Raw genomic sequence first — 18989 nt, forward strand, 5'->3', positions numbered from 1 at the left:
GTATAGAGGGGTGTTTTGTGGGTTTTTAAGGCTGATAATGATTATTAGTGAGACATTTGGAGTAGATATTCATTTGCAGTAAATGAAAGTATTTAAAATCTTGGGAGTTAAACTTAGACGAACACAAACTCTAACAGAAAACTTTGTTGATACGTTTTTGTTTTGTTTACAGATGTCAAGTTAAAGGAGTTTTATTCGTGACGTATAACCAATCAAATCACTCCAGAAGACAGTGACCACAGGTAGATAAAGGCTCAGAGCCAAAGTAGCGCCATTTTTAAATGTATTTATTACCGTAAATCAGTAAAAAATAAAATACTGATAATCAGTAAATCAGTCAGCCCACAATTACTACAATTCTACAATGTATGTCTCTTTCCTTTGACTTGTTACTTGTACAATATATGATGTATATGATGGTGTTTTTTCATACCAAAGGCTATACTATGATGTTTTCTAAGAGACATACGATGCTACTCTGGTTGTTCTGGCTCTGGGCCGCTGCACTCCTCCTCTGTTGTTTTCTGGATTGTACTCAGCTGCATGCCTTCGTCCACCCGGCCTCCGTTGACTCGTCCCGCCTGCCGTCTCTGGAGCTGAAGCTGGATTGGAACAGACCAAAGTACAGTCCAATCATGATGCCAGCTGCCTCTCAAAAGGCTCCTTCATCTGGCACGATGGCAGCACTTCTTCTGAGGGGAAGCTGAGCTGGCCCAGCAGAACTTTGGAGATGTGTTCCAGTGGTTGGTGGATGTGTGGGGAGATAGAGAGGGACCTTTGAATTGTTCACAAAGGAAAACAGAGAACCCATTGGTAGATTTAGTTTAGGGTGCTACTGCGGTGTGTTTTTGGGTTTTAAGAGGTGAACAGGAAGAGTTTTTTTCGTATCGATTATCTTTTACTTTGTTCCTGGTTGGAATGCCCATCAATGTCAACATGAAGTTCACTTTTAGTTCTGTTCATTTTTATTTTACTAACACCCATTTTCTTTTAACCCCGTCACATGTTGTGTTGTTGTGAACTTACTCTTTCAAATAACTACTCGTCTAACTCTCTGGAAACCAGCGTTTGGACTGTTTTTGTGTTGCTCCTCACCTACTTCAGACAGCCGGGACAGAACAACGTTTTGTGGACTAAAGGCTATACTATGACATTTTTAGAGCAACATGCTATACTATGATGTTTTTTTGTGCAACATGCTACACAATGATGTTTGTTGGGTGACACGCTATATTATAGGCTTTTTTAACTGACATATTACTTTTTTTTGATTGTGTTTTTTTGTTATTTTTTAGCAACATATAAGAATTTGAACAGTTTTAAAAATTACTACACTTTTATTCGTGCAATGAAATATTATTCTATGGCATTTTTTAGATGACATATTATACTCTGATGTTTTCTTGAATAATATACTATTATACTAATATACTACAATCATTTTGCGCTTTTTGAACCACATAATCTATGGGGATTTATTTTTTTTGCCGACATGCTATACTATGAACTACAGGCCATACTATGTTATTCTTGAGTAAAGCATACTATACTTTGACATTTTCTCAACTACATCCTATACTATGGCGTTATACACAGAGTGCTTTGGTTACATGTTGATTTATAATCTAGATTTTTTTCTGTTTTGTTTTTTGACAGGATTACCACAGACCTGACTGTGAACACCGTCGACACCCACCTCAGGGAGATGCTGTCTAAGATCTCAAGGCTGCTTGGTCGTGGTCTTTCTGGCACGTACTCTTCCAAGATGAGCCGTGAAGTTTAACACTGATGGAATGACACCAGGTCTAAGCCGACAGACCTGCCCAGCCCTGTCAAACTCATCAGGTTTAAAATGATCACTGCAGAGCACCCACTCATCATTTGCAGCAAACCCCTCTCTCCTCAGAGCTGCTTCCACTTCCTCCTCAACCCATAGTCTTTGAAAAACCTACATGGAGTAAGAAAAGTAGACAGAGAAGTAAATAAGTCTGTACACAACATATTTAAAAAGAAATCATGCTAATAAATTAAGTACAAAGAACCGAATTAGCCAATATACTGGAGACCAGAACTATTTAATTTGATAAGTATAACCTTGTTTAGTAACATTTCAATTATTTGAGAGCAGTCCTAAAGAACTGCCTGTAATCCCAATCATAAAATGGGTTTGGAGGAAGAACATAGATGGTAATCTGGATATACATGAGTTCAGCTTTATAACTACTATTGGTAGTATTGGTGGTAGTAATAGCAATGTGACTACTACTAGTAGTAGTGATAATACATGAACTGCTGCTGCTGATACTGGCACTGCTACTACAACTTGTAATACTATTACAAATGCTGATACTACTTCTACGAATCTAACAGCTGTTTATACTACTACTGCTGCTTGTACTTTTAGTATTACTACTACTGCTTGTACAACTATACTACAGCTACTATTAATCGTCTGGTATTTGGTTGTCAAGCTGCTAGCTCACGTTAGTGTTTTGCTAGTGGCTAACTAGTTAGCTCTCATAGACTGGAAGCTCTCAACAAGATTTCATAATGAAAAAAGAGCCAAAAACTATTCTTACCTATGAAAAGTCATTCCAAGTTTCCTTGTCTCAATCGTACGACGTAGTGTGTAATTGTATGCAGCACAGTGAGCCGGCATACTTGTTTCCGTTTTCACACAGTCTACATCAATGGAATGCACTGAAACTTTGCACCCACTAGCTTAGCCTCGCATTAGCACGCAGCTCAAAGGGGCGTGTCCTATCTACTCATTCATATCTATGGTTAAAGCAGCATCAGTCAAATGGTGGAAAACATAATAGAAATATGGCATTTATGGTAATTTTGCATATTAATTTGAGGAAGATTTCAGTCTTATGTGCAATATCTTTGTGTATATCGCAATATGTTGCATATTACTTTAATTTATGCACCATTTCCCACTAGCAGAGGAATGTTTTTTGGTGTTTTCCTCTCAAGAGAATAACGTACAATGAAAATATGCTTAGTTTAACTTCATAGCTTCTGCACTACAATAAAAATCTCGACAGGCATGGCAACAGTAAGTAAAGGAGAAGCTTATCATATGATCAAGCTTGTCTTTTCCTGCCCCTCTAATGCCTTCTTGTACTCGCTGACCCCTCTGTATCGACTCTATACCATCAATACAGCCTTTAATCCCTCCCTTGTGTATTTCCCCGACTCACGGTTTGATTATCTGGGTCAGAAAAACAGAGCAGATCCTTGCAATAAAGTGAGGAAATGTCAAGTGGGAGTGGTGGCTTTCTGTTTTTGCTGCTCTTATTTTGATGTGTTTTCATTTATGGTTGCAGAAATCCATGGTAACTCGGGCCATCTTTGTTATGAGGTCAGGCTGGTGTTTTCATTTTAAGTAATAATGACTTGACGATGTTCGGTGAGCGTTTCATGAAAGGGAAGTCACTCCCTTCCTCTCAGAGCTGATCTGGCCGTCACCACATTTCTTGGCAGACCTTTAACTCTGTGTTTCAGAGACATGGTGTGTTGTGTGTGTTTTCTGCATTCAGGCAAGAGTAGAGCTTGAGTTCCTGTCTGCGCATTCGTTTTTAATTAGTGGAGCCCCGTTGACTGTATCCTGCATTTGTACCTGTGTTCCTGTGTGTGTGTGTGTGTGTGAGTGTGTGTTCACTTATATGAAGTTAACAGATAAGACCGGAAAGGAAAACTCATCCTCAAACCATAACTCACACAAACAGTGTCATTGTTTCAGTTACTGTAAAATCTACATACCAGAGTTTAAAATAGAACAAGTTAAAATTCTCCATTGCAACTACCAGCAACTGTAGGCAAATAGTTTTGTTATGTATTATCAGCAAAAGTATGTTATAAAACAAACAACAGTCAAGAATAAAATCTACATAGTAAACAGTGACTTACTGTCTTGCTTATGATCTGGAATTGACATTTATTCTTTCACTGCACCATTTGCAAATTCCTCTGAATACGAAAGACTAAATGCTATCACTGTAAATGTACACAATTGACAAATTACTATCACAAAGGTAGCTTTCTGCCTCCTTCACACTGTTAATCTTTCATACCTCTTCTTTAAAAACCCTGATAACCTTAATGAATTAATACACTGCCTGGCCAAAAAAAGTCCACTCCTGGATTTAACTAAGCAAATAGGTAGTAGCCTTCCATTGGATAATTACTGCAGTGATGAATATGTTTCATCTGGCAACAACTTATTTAACCCTAGCTGATGCAGTGAGGAGCTTCTCATTTCTTAAACAAGGATATTAATCTGTTTCAGAAGGGTCAAATTATTGGCCTGCATCAAGCAAAGAAAACAACTAAGATTTCTGAAACTACTAAAATCAGGGTAAGAACCATCCAACGCATTATTAAAACCAGGAAGGATAGTGGTGAACCATCATCTTCAAGGAACAAATATGGTCGGTCATGTGGTCTGATGAGTCCAGATCTACCCTGTTCCAAAGTGATGGGTGCATCAGGGTAAGAAGAGATGTGGATGAAGTGATGCCCTCATCATGTCTAGTGTCTACCAGTCTGTGGGGTTTAGGGTTATGATCTGGGGTGGGTCAGGTTCAGCAACGTTATGTTCCCAAAGAATGAGGTCAGCTGATACCTGAAGATACTGAATGACCAGGTCTTTCCATCAATGGAGTTCTTCTTCTCCGATGGCATGGACATGTTCCAAGATGACGATGCCAGGATTCATGGGACTAACACCGTGAATGAGTGGATCAGGGAGCATGAGACGTCATTTTCACACATGGATTGTCCTCCACAGAGTCCAGACCTCAGCCCCACTGAGAATCTTTGGGATGCACTGGAGAAGACTTTGAGCAGCGGTCTGACTCTCCCATCATCAATATAAGATCTTGGTGAAAAATGAATGCATCTCTGGACAGAGATAAATACTGTAACATTGCAGAAGCTTATTGAAACAATGCCACAGCGAATGAGTGCCATACTCAAAGCTAAAGGTGGTCCAACAAAATATTAGTGTGCGGCTATCTTTTTGGCCGGGCAGTGTATAACATTAATTCAGTGTCAAATATTGCCAGCCATTGGTTTCTATTGTATCTGACCATCTAAGAAACATGATTATTATAAGTGACACAGTAATTTAAATTCAAATGATATAGAGACGCATCTTACTTCACTTGTTTTAAAATGATTAACTACAGAAGGGATGATGCATCTTTTTAGTGACGGCATCAAGAACTATCTTACAGTCAAACATCTTTAAACTGCTGCAATGGACACTATGCAAGACGAAGTCAAACATGGTTCTAGTGGATGTTGTACTCTGCCAACAGATCTACATTTTTTTGTTGTAAAAAGTTCTACAAAGTTCTAGTAATCTTTCAGCAGGAAGTTTCCATAATGATGTTCTTCAAGACAGAACAAAATAGAATGATGTTCTAAAAATGCTACACTGTGAACTTTTTTCTTGATGCGAATACTAAAAGATGCATCATCCCTTATGTAGATTAATCAAGTCACAACAAGTGAAGTCAGATATGTCTCTAGGTAATGGGTAATGACCAATATAATAAGACTGCGGATACAATCGGCTGAAAGGGTTTCTTCTGTAGAGTTGCCGGTCTCAGCCTCAGAGATAAGGGTGAGGATCTCGGATATCAAGAAGGAAGTCAGACTAGAGTCACTGTGCCTTTGCATTGAGAGGAACCAGCTGAGGTGATTTGGGAATTTAATTAGGATACTTACTGAGTGACTTCCTTTGGAGTCCACACGGTCAATTTGCAAGAGACTTCGGGGTAGACTCATGGGGGGGATTACATATCTCATCTGGCCTGGGAACACTGGAAAATGCTGCTGAGAGAGGAACATCTAGAATGACCATCATGATCTGCTGCCAGCACAACCTGACCCCAAATAAATGGAAAAAAATGGAAGGATAGACGGTTAATGCATATCTATCTGTAATTAAAGAAACAGACTCATGTTTACTGCTGTGATGGATGTCTCCTACATTTAGTCTTTCCTCCTGTGATAAAGAATCAACCAGCACCGCCATCCCATTTCCGTAGATAACTGCTGTGTTTTAAGTGGCTGCTTTTAGATAAGATCCTCACAGGCTTCCTTTAATAATGACCTATTTTTGCTGGGTTTAGACTGCGCATGTACACACATATACAGATCTATATCTTTAACCTCAATGCCTCCTGAGTCTGACTCTGCAGTTCCCATGAGGTTCTGCGCTCCTGGGCTTCAAAATCATTAAATCATTAATTTGACTTAAACTTCCACTGCTAGGTTTTAAAGTGGGGTTAGATTTTAGGGCACGAATCAGAAAAAGATAAAAACAAGTACAAGCTACGACAAATTTAGAGATATTTATTGGAAACAAGTTTTTTTTTTTTTTTTTTTTTTTTATTAACACATCTTCCCATAAAATGCAGCTGAAACAGGTCTTACAATACAAAGCTAGTTAGGAAAATCTGAGGTACGTTTGCATCATGTACACTTCTTGTAATCCCACAGCTTGAATTGGCTGAATTAACAGGAAACCAAACAGCCCCAGAGTTAAAGCTACACCTCGGTTTGACTCCTGCAGAGGGATTTTAGGTCAGTGAAATTGCCCAGTAAAGAAAATCCATGGAATTAACTGAAGCGGTAAGTAGAGGAACAAGTAAAGCCATATTAATGTGCCCTGATTGAGCTGTTTGTGCAGTTTGATTAGTAAACGCAAGAGATGTGGTTCAGAATTTGAAATTGATTTGTTCAAAAAAGATCGCTGATCCTCAGATAACCTTCACAAGTAAGTAGTCAGTACAGAGAAAAGAAAGCACTCTTTGAACTAGTCAAATTGATTTTAAAGCTTGATATTGCAAATTGCAATAAACAGCACTGTGATCAAAGGTACTGAAAACATCCACGTGTTTTTTCCAAAAATAACATATTGCTCATTGGTGGATGTAGGTGTATGTTTAAAGGAAAAATAAATTAAAAAACTGTGCAACATTACAATTCAAAATAACTGAATAATGTGTTTAATGAGGATTTGGGGACTGCAGTTCTAGCTAAGGAGTGGAAGATCTGCTTGTACTGAAACTCACACCCAGACGATAAACACACGCGTAAGACTAATTTATTATTACTGCTCAGTGTGAACATACATAACTGATGCAAAGGTAAATCAGTTCAGTAAAAATATATCATTTATATGACCTAAACGCACAGAGGTTAAAAAAAAACACTGATTCACTGTGTTTGGGCGTGAGACAGACTAAAGCATTTTTGGAAAAAGTTACACTTGAGAAGTTCATATCAAATGAGTTTCATTGGATCATAAATTATTTCTACTCCTTATGTATCCAAAATAATATAATTATAATAAAAATGAGCTTTCTAAATGCCAAAGAAAAACCTCACAGACCACACACTGGAACAGACAAATTGTGTCAAACTATCCATTTAAAACAATAAGTTATATTCTGAAAGATAAACAAAAAAATAGAGAATGTTTGTAAAAGACTTGGATTAACAGGAAATCACTGAAGAATGTGGAAAACCATGCAAGCTCTGGAAGCAGAGTGGTCTAACCCACTTTCTTAGCTTTTGAGAAAAATGGGTTCAAAGTTGTGTTTTCAAGAATGGTCTAACATTCAAAGCGCCACTGTAATGTTATATTTGGGATACTTTTTGTGTTAGACCACTCTGCTTCTAACCCCCTCAAATATGGCTTATCATTTGTTAAATTAAAAGAAACAGTTCATTGTTGATTTCTGCATCTCTGTACATTTTTCTGTATGTATATGTTTGATGTTGTTGAAAGTATCAATACTATATATAAAAAAAAAGCTTAATAAAAGAAAACTGACAATGTAAGAAAATGAAAATACCCTGCACTACTATTCCTATGCTTATGTGTTCAGTCAAAACAGGATGAGGTTCCTTTGTTTTCAAATGTCGCTATAGTGAGAACATGTCCGGCTGAGATCCTTTAATAGCCTGTTTTACTGCTGTGAGACATGAGATGGAGAATGAAGTAAGAGTTAGATCAAACAGATCAAGTAATGAAGTGCAGGAACAGCAATGATAACACGAGATATTAGTGGATGTATTAAGAACTGGATAATGAATTACAAGGTGGTGCCTGATTGATTCCAATGAAACATGTTCAATGGTCCAAACAGAATGACTGGCTGAAGTTTGCTGTTGATCACATGGACAAAGAAAAGACTTTCTGGAGGAAAGTTCTGTGGTCAGATGAAACAAAAAGTGAGTTATTTGGCCACAATGACCATAAATATGCTTGGAGGACAGAAGCTGAGGCCTTTAACCCCAAGAACACCAAACCTAGCATCAAGCATGGTGGTGGCAGTATTATACTCTGTGGAACTGAGCATAGGACTATCTCCATGTTCTTCAGGAAAACCTAAAATCATCAGCCAGAAGGTTGAAGTCTTGGACACAGTTGGATGTTTCGTTAAGAGAATGACCCCAAACACACATCAAAAGTGGTAAAGAAATGGTTAAATCAGGCTACAATTAAGGTTTTAGACTGGTCTCCCCAAAGTCCTGACTTAAGCCCTATTAAACACATGAACATGACAACATAAAATAATCATACTAGTGTTTATACTGATCATACCACTATTTTTCCCTAACTGTATAATTAGATCATCTATTTCCTATTCCTATTCCATCATAAAAAAATGTCTGTTCCATTGGCAGCAATACAGCCCAGAGCATAACACTGCCACCACCATGCTTGATGGTAGGTTTGGTGTTCTTGCGGTTAAAGGTCTCACTTTCACTTCTCCAAACATATTTGTGGTCATTGTGGCCAAATAGCAAAATTTTAGTTTCATCTAACAACAGAACTTTTCTCCTGAAGGCTCTTCTTTGTCCATGTGATCAACAGAAAACTTCAGTGGAACTTAAGGTGCTGTTTCTGGAAAAAAGGCATCTGTGGTTGACTTTAATGACTATATGAAATGGTCCCCATTTGCATCAGCTTAGAGGCAGCTAAGGAATGTATTCAGTTGTAATCATTCACAAGAAGGTAAGACGTCTTATGCCACTGAGATTCTGTATTTAAATCATCAAAACTAGTAATTTAAGTGGCTGTATGATTAATTTTGACCTGTCAGATTTTGTCATATTTCCAGAAGCTCGATATTCTTAATAAAGCCAAAATGCATGAGATAGTTTTTTGTGAGAAAGATGCATGCGTTTCAAGGATTCCATTATAGAAAACTAAAAGTTCTAGGATGGAAACTCAAGATTGCCATGATATACATGATCTTTACAAGTGTATGTAAACTAGAAACTGGGAGGGGAGTGGAGGAGGCGAGTAAGAAGGATGTCAAAAAAGCTGTTGTCATAGACTGGTCCAATCCTGGTGATGCAATTCCTTCGTGGAGATCTGGAACATGAAACTAACAACTCAGGGTCACAACAAGGGTGTGGCGGAAAGTCAAGATGACTGTAGTTAGCTCACAGGTGAAGCAACTCCAGCATTAAATGGAAAAATAACCATCAATAATACAGTATAATCAACTGGCAAGAATACAAAGATGTACACGACAGTAAACCAAAAGACTTTGAAGTCCATCAAACATTTATTTGTGAATTCTATGACAAACAGGAGGCAGTTATAATATCTTGGTTTACAAGCTACATTGCTTGGAAAAAAGAAACCCCCCGACCCCTTTTAAAAATCCACATGGATCAAATTTTTCTCATTTGACTTTGCTTGCTGTCATTCATTTGTTTTTCCATTAGCTTCAAAATGCACCTATGTACAGAAGAAATGCTCAAGTGTGGCGTATAAAGGGAGAGAGCTACATACTTCCACAGCGGACCGGTTCAGATCCGCTGTTGACATTCAGCTTTTCTCAAATAAACAGAAGGACAGAGAGTACAAACCTTTTCCTTTTCTTTTCCAATACATGGGGACACATTTCTTTACCATGTACTCACTTTATTTTGCTTTCATTGCATTCTCCTTTTATTCGAGAATCAAGCCGTTATTACAAAAAAACAAGAGTAAGGTTATAAAGCGAATATACAGGCAGTCTCTAGTTCATCTAACATTATGAACAGCTAAGAATTCATGTACACGTTTTTTTTCCCAGCATGTAATAATCATATGAATGGTATGGAAACATGTTTAAAAAAAGTCAACATGTCGCTTTGACAGGCTTGCACACGCACAGGGAACAGTAAGACTCATGGTTTTGTGCCATGCAACCTGTAAAATCTGTCATCGGCTGGTGAACAAACGGTTCTGTTATCGGCTGAAATGCCTCGTACTTGTAACCTGAGGGGGAGGAGCTAATGTGACACCTGGCAGGCAGGTGGAAAGGCTGGAGAGGTGGAGACAACTGACCAGTGACAGCCGAGAGAAATCTTTTAAATTTTTTTTTCCAGAAAATAGAACATAGAAAATATGTCCACGTTGCAGTAAATGACAGCAGATGTGAGACGGATTTCCAGCTCTGCTTTTCCACATGTTGTGTTTGTTATAATAAAAATCAAATATATTGTCAAAAATAGGACAATAAAGTCGTTATTACTGGAAATAAACACAGCAGTTGCTTCACGTGTGCAAGTCAGTGAAAAAATCAGTGTCTGGATTTTTGTTCCAAGTCAAAAAATACAGGCAGCTACTTGAGTTAGCATAAAAAACATTTAGCCAAAATGTAAAATTGGTCCAAATTTTTACCCATTTGGAGGTCTGGTCACAAAAACACTAATTTCTAAGGCTGTACGCTCGACCTTGACACTGAGATCCCTTACTGGTTTGCAACCTTTGTAGTGGAGGGACCTCTGAAGATCTACTGCAAGATGACAAAATAAGACGTCTAATCTGAATTCCAGATGCTTTTAATCTGATATGTTGCATGTACTGAGTTGAAACCAAATATTTGCAGAAAAATAAAAGTCTTGATCAAATGGAGACATCTTTGAAGAGAAAAAGGCACTAAAGTGACCTTCTCGTGAGACTAAATGGTAGAGAAGCTTTATTATGTCAAAGATACATGACTAGTGTCCTGTGTTTTCTGATGCCAGGTCTCAGAGCGTAGTAAAAAGTGTAAGAGGTAGAAAAGAATCTGGTAAACTTTCACGTTTTCTTGCACGTCAGCAGGAACTTTGTAAGAAAAAACTCAGTGTTTAAATACTTTCTGCACAGGAATTGTGAATATTTTAACAGAATGATGCCAAAACTGGGGATTCTGTTGTTTTCTTTTACGTTTGTGCCTTATTTTATTCAGAATTTTCCAGTTTTAAAACAAATATAGCAGTTGTGAATTAAGATTAATGGATTATTGTGACAGATCTTGTAGCTCTGCAGTTCATGTGAAAAGCAGAAGTGGTGCCAAGCCTATTATTAGCGCATGATAAAGGTTTCTTTGTGGTTTCAGAGTATTTATCTTCGTACGTAACAGGACAGACTGTGGGAGTCATTATTGGACTGTGGTCACTGCAGACATGACTTCAGCCTCCCTGTGTTACTGTCTGCTGCTTCTCAGACGCTTTTCACTGCTGACTGTGATTTTTGACAAAGACTGCTGCAGGCATAATGAAAAACATATTTGTTTTACCATTTCTCTGAAGTGTCTAAACTATCATCAGTGTAGATATTTCTGAAATGTTGCTGTAAAAAACTTAAGGAGTCGCATTTTGGCAAATCTATATTTCCTGGAAATGACTGGAGAGGCAGCAAAGGAATAGATTATGCTGCTGGAGTCTCATTCGACTTTTTTCTGCTGTGAAATTGCTGTAAATCTAAGCAAACAACAGCTGTGTAGAAGAAACTACAGTGATATGCATGGATGATGTTTAACTTCTGCATTTTCAGTGGAGTTTTTCTTGAAAATGTAGTATTTTTCTAAGTAGGGAAGAGTAAATTTAGACATACAGGGCATGAAACGAACCCGTATCGCTTGTTAGAAAGCAAACTTTTCACTTCGTTAAACTGAGGTGAATCTTAAGCTCAAGAATGAACGTTTATGTTCCTAAACCTTCTACCGACAGCACTGAAACTGTCTATTTTAGCTGTTTTCCCCTTTCAATTCATGTTGGATCCAGTTAATTCTCCAGATGTGGTTCGTAGATGAAACTACAAAACTTTAAGCGACAGAAATGTCACTGAATGAGTAAAGAAAAGGGTGTGAACTGGGTTTCTGTGGTTTAACTCATCAGATCTTCAGGCTATAACTACCTGTTGCGGTTCAAAAATCAAACAGCCAGTAAATATCAAACCGGTCCATCTAGAAGCTGGTTTCATGTAGTTGGTTTTGGGCTGGAGTAAAGACAGACAGCAGCATTTTAGTCTGTGGGTTTTCCTCAGCGTGTTATTTAAACACACGCACTGTTACTGTAATGCCCTATTTTAAACTGCTGAGTCATTAAATGGAGCGCAGAGACCGAGAAACGCTGCTGGAAGAAGAAATAGAAATAGATGGACGGACGCCTGGTTAAAGGGTAGAAAAACCCACAGCAGACTTTGCACAGAAGTAGCACCATGACAACTAAACAGAAAGAATAAAAACAGGCTAATTTATCAGCAAAAAATCCATAAAAAATAAACCAAACTAAAAAAAAAAATAATTTAATATCCAGAAATACAATATAACCCTCGATATAAAAAAATGTGAATATAATATATCCTCCTATACCTGGTAACCATGTTGTCCCTCCTTCAGTACATTATTGTAGCTTTAGTACTGCCTGATTGTAATTATGTGCATAAAAACAACCTTAATTATTAAAAAAAAGGCCTGCTGGGTTTATATGTGTTTTATATGGAGTCCAGTTTTGGTGTCAGCTGACTAACAGCGAACTAACAGGCACTTTGATTGATTAGAAAGAGAATGACATGGCAAACATATAGATAGGAGAATTAGAGTGTGATAAAACCCTTCCGAATATGATTGTTTTCAATTTACAGTTTTCAAATAAGACTCTTGGTGTCTTTGCATTTGTGTCAGTCCCACATTTTTTCCTTTACGTGTGCACAAACACATTTTATATGACTGGAACTGACTGTCATTTAGGTGGAACAGAAAACAAGGACATACACTTTTTAATTTAGTAAGTCAATGTTACTAAAGTCTGAAGTAAATCATTAATTGTATGAAATTATCTCTTGATATAAGTAAAGAGCTTCAGTGCTTTAACAGCTCTTAGCTTCAACAGCGTTACAATTAGAATGCTACATCTTCAAAATAGGGATCACACAGTAGAAATTATAAAAGTATAGCAGAGTATAACAGAGGAAACGAAGGTGAGGTTTTTAAACTCTCCCCTTCATCAGACCAGGAAATGATGCATTGATACACCAGAAAGCTGACAAGTGAACAGTCAAATGTACGGACAAACCAAACACACATCTGGCAAACTCTGAATCTTAGCTCGTATTAAAGGAATGCAACAACTACCTTTAGTGCTTTTTGTAGTTTTTGGTCAATGGAACTACTTTCTCCAGAGATCATCTGCAGCGACTCATTTATTTTTTTTACCTACTGCTCATATCTGAGGCAGTAAGTGCAGACTTATCAATGACATGTCTTAACTATGTAAATCAGATTCCAAAAGCCACATGTGATGTGAAAATGAAGAACAATGGAATGAATTTGCTGTGTTGCTTTTGCTTCTGTCACGTGATCCCAAGTAGTGGCTGAGGAAGCCTTAAAAACTAATAAAAAAAAAAAAAAAAAAAGAAAAGATTACTAGTGCAGCTCTATTCAGTGCCACATAAACGCTGTAGAGGGGCTTTAAGGTTGCAATCAGACATTTCTGATTGCAGTCAGTGTAACCAGGTCCAATATTTCAGGCATTTTCCGCTGCAGGAGCTTTTTTGGTGTTCTGACTGCAAAAACTTGTTGCACAATCTATTTCAGGGCTGTTTTTTGGGAGAAACAAGGGCAGATACTTCTGAGGAAACCTGAAATATGTCCATGAGGGTGGGACTGGAAGCTAATTGGTTAAATTTGGAGACGACACCATTGATTGGTTCAACTTGGAGGTGACACCATTGATTGGTTCAACTTGGAGAGGACTCTGAGCACCATCTTTCTATCTTCTTGATGTTCTCGTCCATCTCCATCAAAAACCTAAAATTCCGCATATGGGTTAACATATGCTTAAATTAAAAAATGGAATTACATTCAATAATTAAATTTTCGCACTTGAACATAAAGTCGTGGTCAAAACTGTCGGATTCTACACCTTAATGGAAACAGAAAGACGAAAAGGTTGATTACGGGTCCGTTCCTGTGAACATTCGCACCATCTTCTGCTCCTGCAGTGGAAAAATCACTTCGTCTTCATCCGATCATCACTCAAATGTGTAATGTTTCAAAAAACAGGCATGTTCTGCCTGTTGGAACTGATTAAAACTGAAATTTCTCAATCAGACTCTGCAGGGTAACTTCTTGAAAGGAGGTTCTTCTTAAATCTACAAGTTGCAGCTACAATGCCACAAAAAATGTCCCAGTACGTGTGAACAAAGTCCTTCTGGGAACACAGTGGACTGTTAACATCTAAACGAGCTTCAACAGCTTTTTGTTGTTTGCTAATAAATAAGAAGAGATCAGTTTTTATGGTCTCTTCTGTGGAGCTGTGAAGTCCAAACATCCATCAGTCCTTGAGTTGTTCCTTTTGCGAGACGCTGTAAACTAGTCCACGACTGAGGAAGTTGTGTAATCGAGAGTTTCAGGATCCACGTCGGAGGCCGTCGCTGGAATGTGATTGTGCTAAATCAATCTAAGTAATTTCCCAGCGCAGCATGTGTGTTGATGACAAAGTTCAGAGAGGAAAAAACATCTATGGAGAAAACATCTCTGGATAGATCGTCCGTCAGATTACGTCTCAGATTTGGATGGTTTCGGAGTTGCAAACACGACGTAAAAGGTCTTTCCAGCTGTCCTCTGTGGTTTTATAGCAACACATGCACTTTTAATGCACTTCCTTATCTGTAAATCCAACATGGCTGCTTGTTGAACAGGGTTAGGGCAAGTTAGATGTTCCTTCTGAAGCTGTAGTACCTGTTACTGTGTAAGTTTGAGGAGTTTTGAGTTGATCCAGTCCTGACATCTTCGTTTTACTTGTTAGACTTTCTGCAGTTTAAAGTTATTCTTGTTTAATCGAGTGTGTAAGAATGTGTGTGTGTCGGTGTTTTCTCTCCTGCTGGTAGTTTTGTGATGGTTGAATCCGGGTTGTGAGTCCTCCCTGTCCTTGGCATCAGAGTGGTACAGTCCAAGTCAAGTGTAATATTGCCTGGGTTGTGTGTTTGGTGTGTTTCATGGTTGTGTGCATGTGGCAGTAGTTTTGTGGTGTGCCATCAGTTTTGTGTGTGTGTGTTATATTTGGCAGTGCGCCTGTGTGGCAGGTTGTCAGTGTGTATGTACATTTGGTGTGTGTTTTCATGGCAGTGGTGTTTGTGGATAATCAGTATTGCTTTGTGTGTTTGTGTGGCAGTGGAAGTGTGGTCACTCGTTGCAGGCGTCCACCTTCTCCTCTGCTGCTGCCGGAGACTCTTGTGGACGATGTTTGCAGTGGCGAGTTGTTGCTCTCGATGGTCGGGCGAAGCAGGCGGACTGGGCAGTGCAGTCACAAGGTGCATCCTGGGAAATAAAAAGATGTCTTATTTAGCCAAACATGCAGGTATGAATGTTTTACCAATTTATATTATACATTAACCTATTTAACCCTAAAACCTTCTGGATGGCTTGAAAGGCATGTTATCTTTTTAAAACTTGCGGAATTACATTATGTTTCAGAGCCAAAAAAAAGTAGAAACAGGAAGAAATGTTCGAATAAAATTTTTCCGATGGTCCGTAAATCATAATATTTAATCAAAATTACATTGAGTTATGTAGAAACGTGACTCATTCGTTATTCGCCAAAAACAAATACTTTGCTCTAACCGGATCCTGTAAAAAACTAAAAATTCTGTGCTCCTCAGTCCAAACGTGAAGCTATTAGTGACTCATCTGCAACCCTCAGTCATGCAACAAAAATTCTGTGTTTTTTGCTGAATTGTGCTGAACTGCAGGCTGTGTTTGCAAAGAGCAAATATTAGTATGGAAACAAATTATACATGTAAGTAGTAAAATATCTATAGAATAGAGACAGCTTTTGTCCAATATTGGTAACGCATGTGGGCAAAATGTTGGACATATAATGCAATGCAATGCATGTTTTATGGTTTAGAATAAACCATACCACTGGTATGGTTTAGAATAAAAGAGCATTTTCATGGGACTCACCTCCACCCCAGATCCTGCAGTGGTGGCGTTGCTCGTCGTTTCTTTCCCTCCTCCCATGATGCTGACCATCTCCTCTCCAGCTGTCTGCCTCATAAACCTTTTATTGACAATCCTGGTCACGTTGTCATTGCCTCCGCCCAACCCAGCCAGAGCGCTGAGTCCTCCGACCGACACGCACTCTGGCTTGGGCTCATCCACGCCACCAAAACTGCCCAAGACGGCCAAACCGCCGAGGGAGTCTCTCTGCGTTCTCTCCCCAGGCAGGGCGACTCCTCCTGGGCCTCGGTTGCTGCAGACGTTCCTGAAGAACTCCTGGACCAGGCCTCCGTACCGCTGAGAGCTGGAGTCTGATGTACAAATCGCCACCCCTGAAGGTTTTCCTGCAGCAGGAGGCTGCCGAGCCGGGCTGGCAGTCTGGCTGGTTCCTAATGCAGCACAAGGATCACAGATGTGGTTATTATTATGGACACGACTAATTCAGGAATGGAGACTGTGAGTGGCGTCAAAGCAAATTTAAGAATTGGTTTCCTGTGGCAGAAGTTCAAAACCTCAACCACATGCATCTTGACAGCTACAGTGTGTTATTTAATCTCCACTAATGAACAACCAGAACAGAACCATATTCAAAACTTTAGATTTTACTCTGAGGTCCTGTTGAAATCACAGCTGTCCTGTTGTGGCAGATCAAACTGCAGGTTGAAGCAACTGAACAACCAGCTGCCCCAAGTAGTTTATTCATTTGATTCTAAAATAAAACAAACGTTGTGGACAGGAAATATGCCAGCATGCTTTTGTTAGTGTGTTTTGATTTGCATTTTGTAGTTGTTGTAGACATTTCATAGAGTGAGAGTCAATACATTCTCAAACAAATTACTGGATTAATTCTCCTTTCTTAAAACACAATCATAGACAGACACAAGTGCTACTAATGAAAAAGGTCGATTTTCTGCTTTGTCTATTTCCTGTTTTATTTTGTAAAAATACTTGTCCTTGTATGTCTCTTGTTATATTACTTCCTTCCCTTTGACTGTTTCCCTCCTCTTTTGATCGCCTGTGTCTTGTCTCCCTAATCAGTTGCTTATGCTAGAAAAGTTAAATTTCTTTCTTCTTCCTTCTGGTAATAATTTAATCTACAATTATTCCAAACAAAACCTCAACACATGCCACCTCACAGTTGCAGTGTGTTACCTGAACTCCACTGCTGAACAACCAGGACAGAGGCACATTCAAAACTTGAGATTTTACAGAAATTACAGCTGGTGGATGTTAACTTGGCTGCTTGTTTGGCAAGCAAAGGTGTTTTCCAAAAAAAAACTTCCCTTGTGTGCCTCTTGTTGTTTTACTTCCTCCCTTTGTCTGTTTTCCTCCTCTTTTGATCGCCTTAATCAGTTTCAACTATGTGTTGTCTTCTCTCTTGGCCTGCCAATTACCTGCCTCATCATTAGTTTTTTTCTACTTTATGAAAGTTTTTACCTTATGAAATGAAAATTTGTTTTTATTGTAAGTTTTGTGTGCTCCAGATTAGTTTTAGGTATCACATGGACTTTTAATTAGATTTTTTTGTGTAGCACAGCCATCCATCCATCCATCCATCCATCCATCCATCATCTATACACCGCTCAATCCTCATTAGGGTCGTGGGGGGTGCTGAAGCCTATCCCAGGCTTGGGGCGAAGGCAGGGGACACCCTGGACATGTCTGTAAGCACAGCCAGCTTTTGTTTATTCATCTGTCCATGTTTCATTTAGCAAGTTTTTTGCCTCAACCTGCCTGCCTTCAGTGTCTGAATTTATGTTCACATCTGATCATCTTCTGGCAACTTTCATTTCAGACTTGAGTAAATAGGCCTGCTCTGTTTTGGAGTGTGTCTTGATTTTCATTTAAAATAGTTTTAGACATTTCAAAGAGTTGATACATTCTCAAACAAATTGATGGATTGATACCTCTTTCTTATAACATGTGCAAAGAGAGAAAAAAGATCTGTTAATGACATGAAAAAGATGTACTTTCTGTCTGGTCTTGAGTTTTGTTCAGTTATGTCCTGCTTTATTTTGTAAAAATCCCTTTCCTCATGTGTCTCTTGCTTCCTCCCTTTGTGCATTTCCCTCCTCTTTTGATTGTCTTCATCTCGTGAATCAGTTCTCTGTGTACATAAATCCATGTCTTTGTGTGTCTCTTATTGTGTTTCTCTTACCTCCTTCCTTTGTCTGTTTCCCTCCTCTTTTGATAGCTCTAACCATTTTTTTGAGTTTCATGTGCTTCAGATTAGTTTTAGATATATGTCACATAGACTTAGCACCAGCCAGCTTTTGTTTCTCCACCTGTCAATCTTTTGCTTAGTAAGTTTTTTTTACATCAACCTGTCTGCATTGACTTTGCGTTTGGGTTCCTACCTGCTCATCCTCCAACAACTTTTATTTGAGACTTTTGCACCGAAACCTCCAACGAACACTCAGCATCTCACCTGCTTCACCCCTCCACAGCGACTCAGTGCTTCCAGAGTGCTCCACCACACTGAAGAGGCTGGACAGGCCGTCGGTGAGGCCGCTGAGGACCGGACTGTCCCTGGTGGTGGTGGATCGAGCCCAGGCCGAACCCCCTCCTCCGCTCATGGGTCTCTGCTGGAGGCTCCACAGGCTGCGATCCCTGGAGGAACTCCCATCCAGTCTGGAGGTGGAGCCTGAAAACATAACAGTAGTGCAAAGTCATGTGATTAATAGAGTCGGAATA

At 38.9% G+C, this 18989-nt stretch overlaps 1 protein-coding gene and 1 long non-coding RNA gene across 5 annotated transcripts in view; both read right to left on the bottom strand.

Annotated features, from left to right (window-relative positions):
- Window positions 1-266: 266 nt before the first annotated feature.
- Window positions 267-1977, bottom strand: LOC129349552 (uncharacterized). Its single transcript, XR_008602602.1, has 2 exons — window positions 1697-1977; window positions 267-775 (listed from the first exon to the last, which is right to left on the bottom strand). It is a non-coding gene; the product is annotated as an uncharacterized LOC129349552 (long non-coding RNA).
- Window positions 1978-9580: 7603 nt separating this feature from the next.
- The window catches only part of soga1 (suppressor of glucose, autophagy associated 1), a 160833-nt gene continuing 151424 nt past the window's right edge, over window positions 9581-18989 (bottom strand). For all 4 annotated transcript variants that reach the window (XM_055012698.1, XM_055012699.1, XM_055012697.1 and 1 more), the window contains 3 exons: window positions 18724-18939; window positions 16260-16684; window positions 9581-15614 (listed from right to left, as the gene is read on the bottom strand). In XM_055012698.1, coding sequence (XP_054868673.1) covers window positions 15480-15614; window positions 16260-16684; window positions 18724-18939 — 776 coding nt within the window. In that variant the 3' untranslated portion in view covers window positions 9581-15479. The remainder of the gene's footprint in view (window positions 15615-16259; window positions 16685-18723; window positions 18940-18989) is intronic.

Source organism: Amphiprion ocellaris, chromosome 8 (assembly GCF_022539595.1).
Source record: "Amphiprion ocellaris isolate individual 3 ecotype Okinawa chromosome 8, ASM2253959v1, whole genome shotgun sequence".
NCBI lineage: Eukaryota > Metazoa > Chordata > Actinopteri > Pomacentridae > Amphiprion > Amphiprion ocellaris.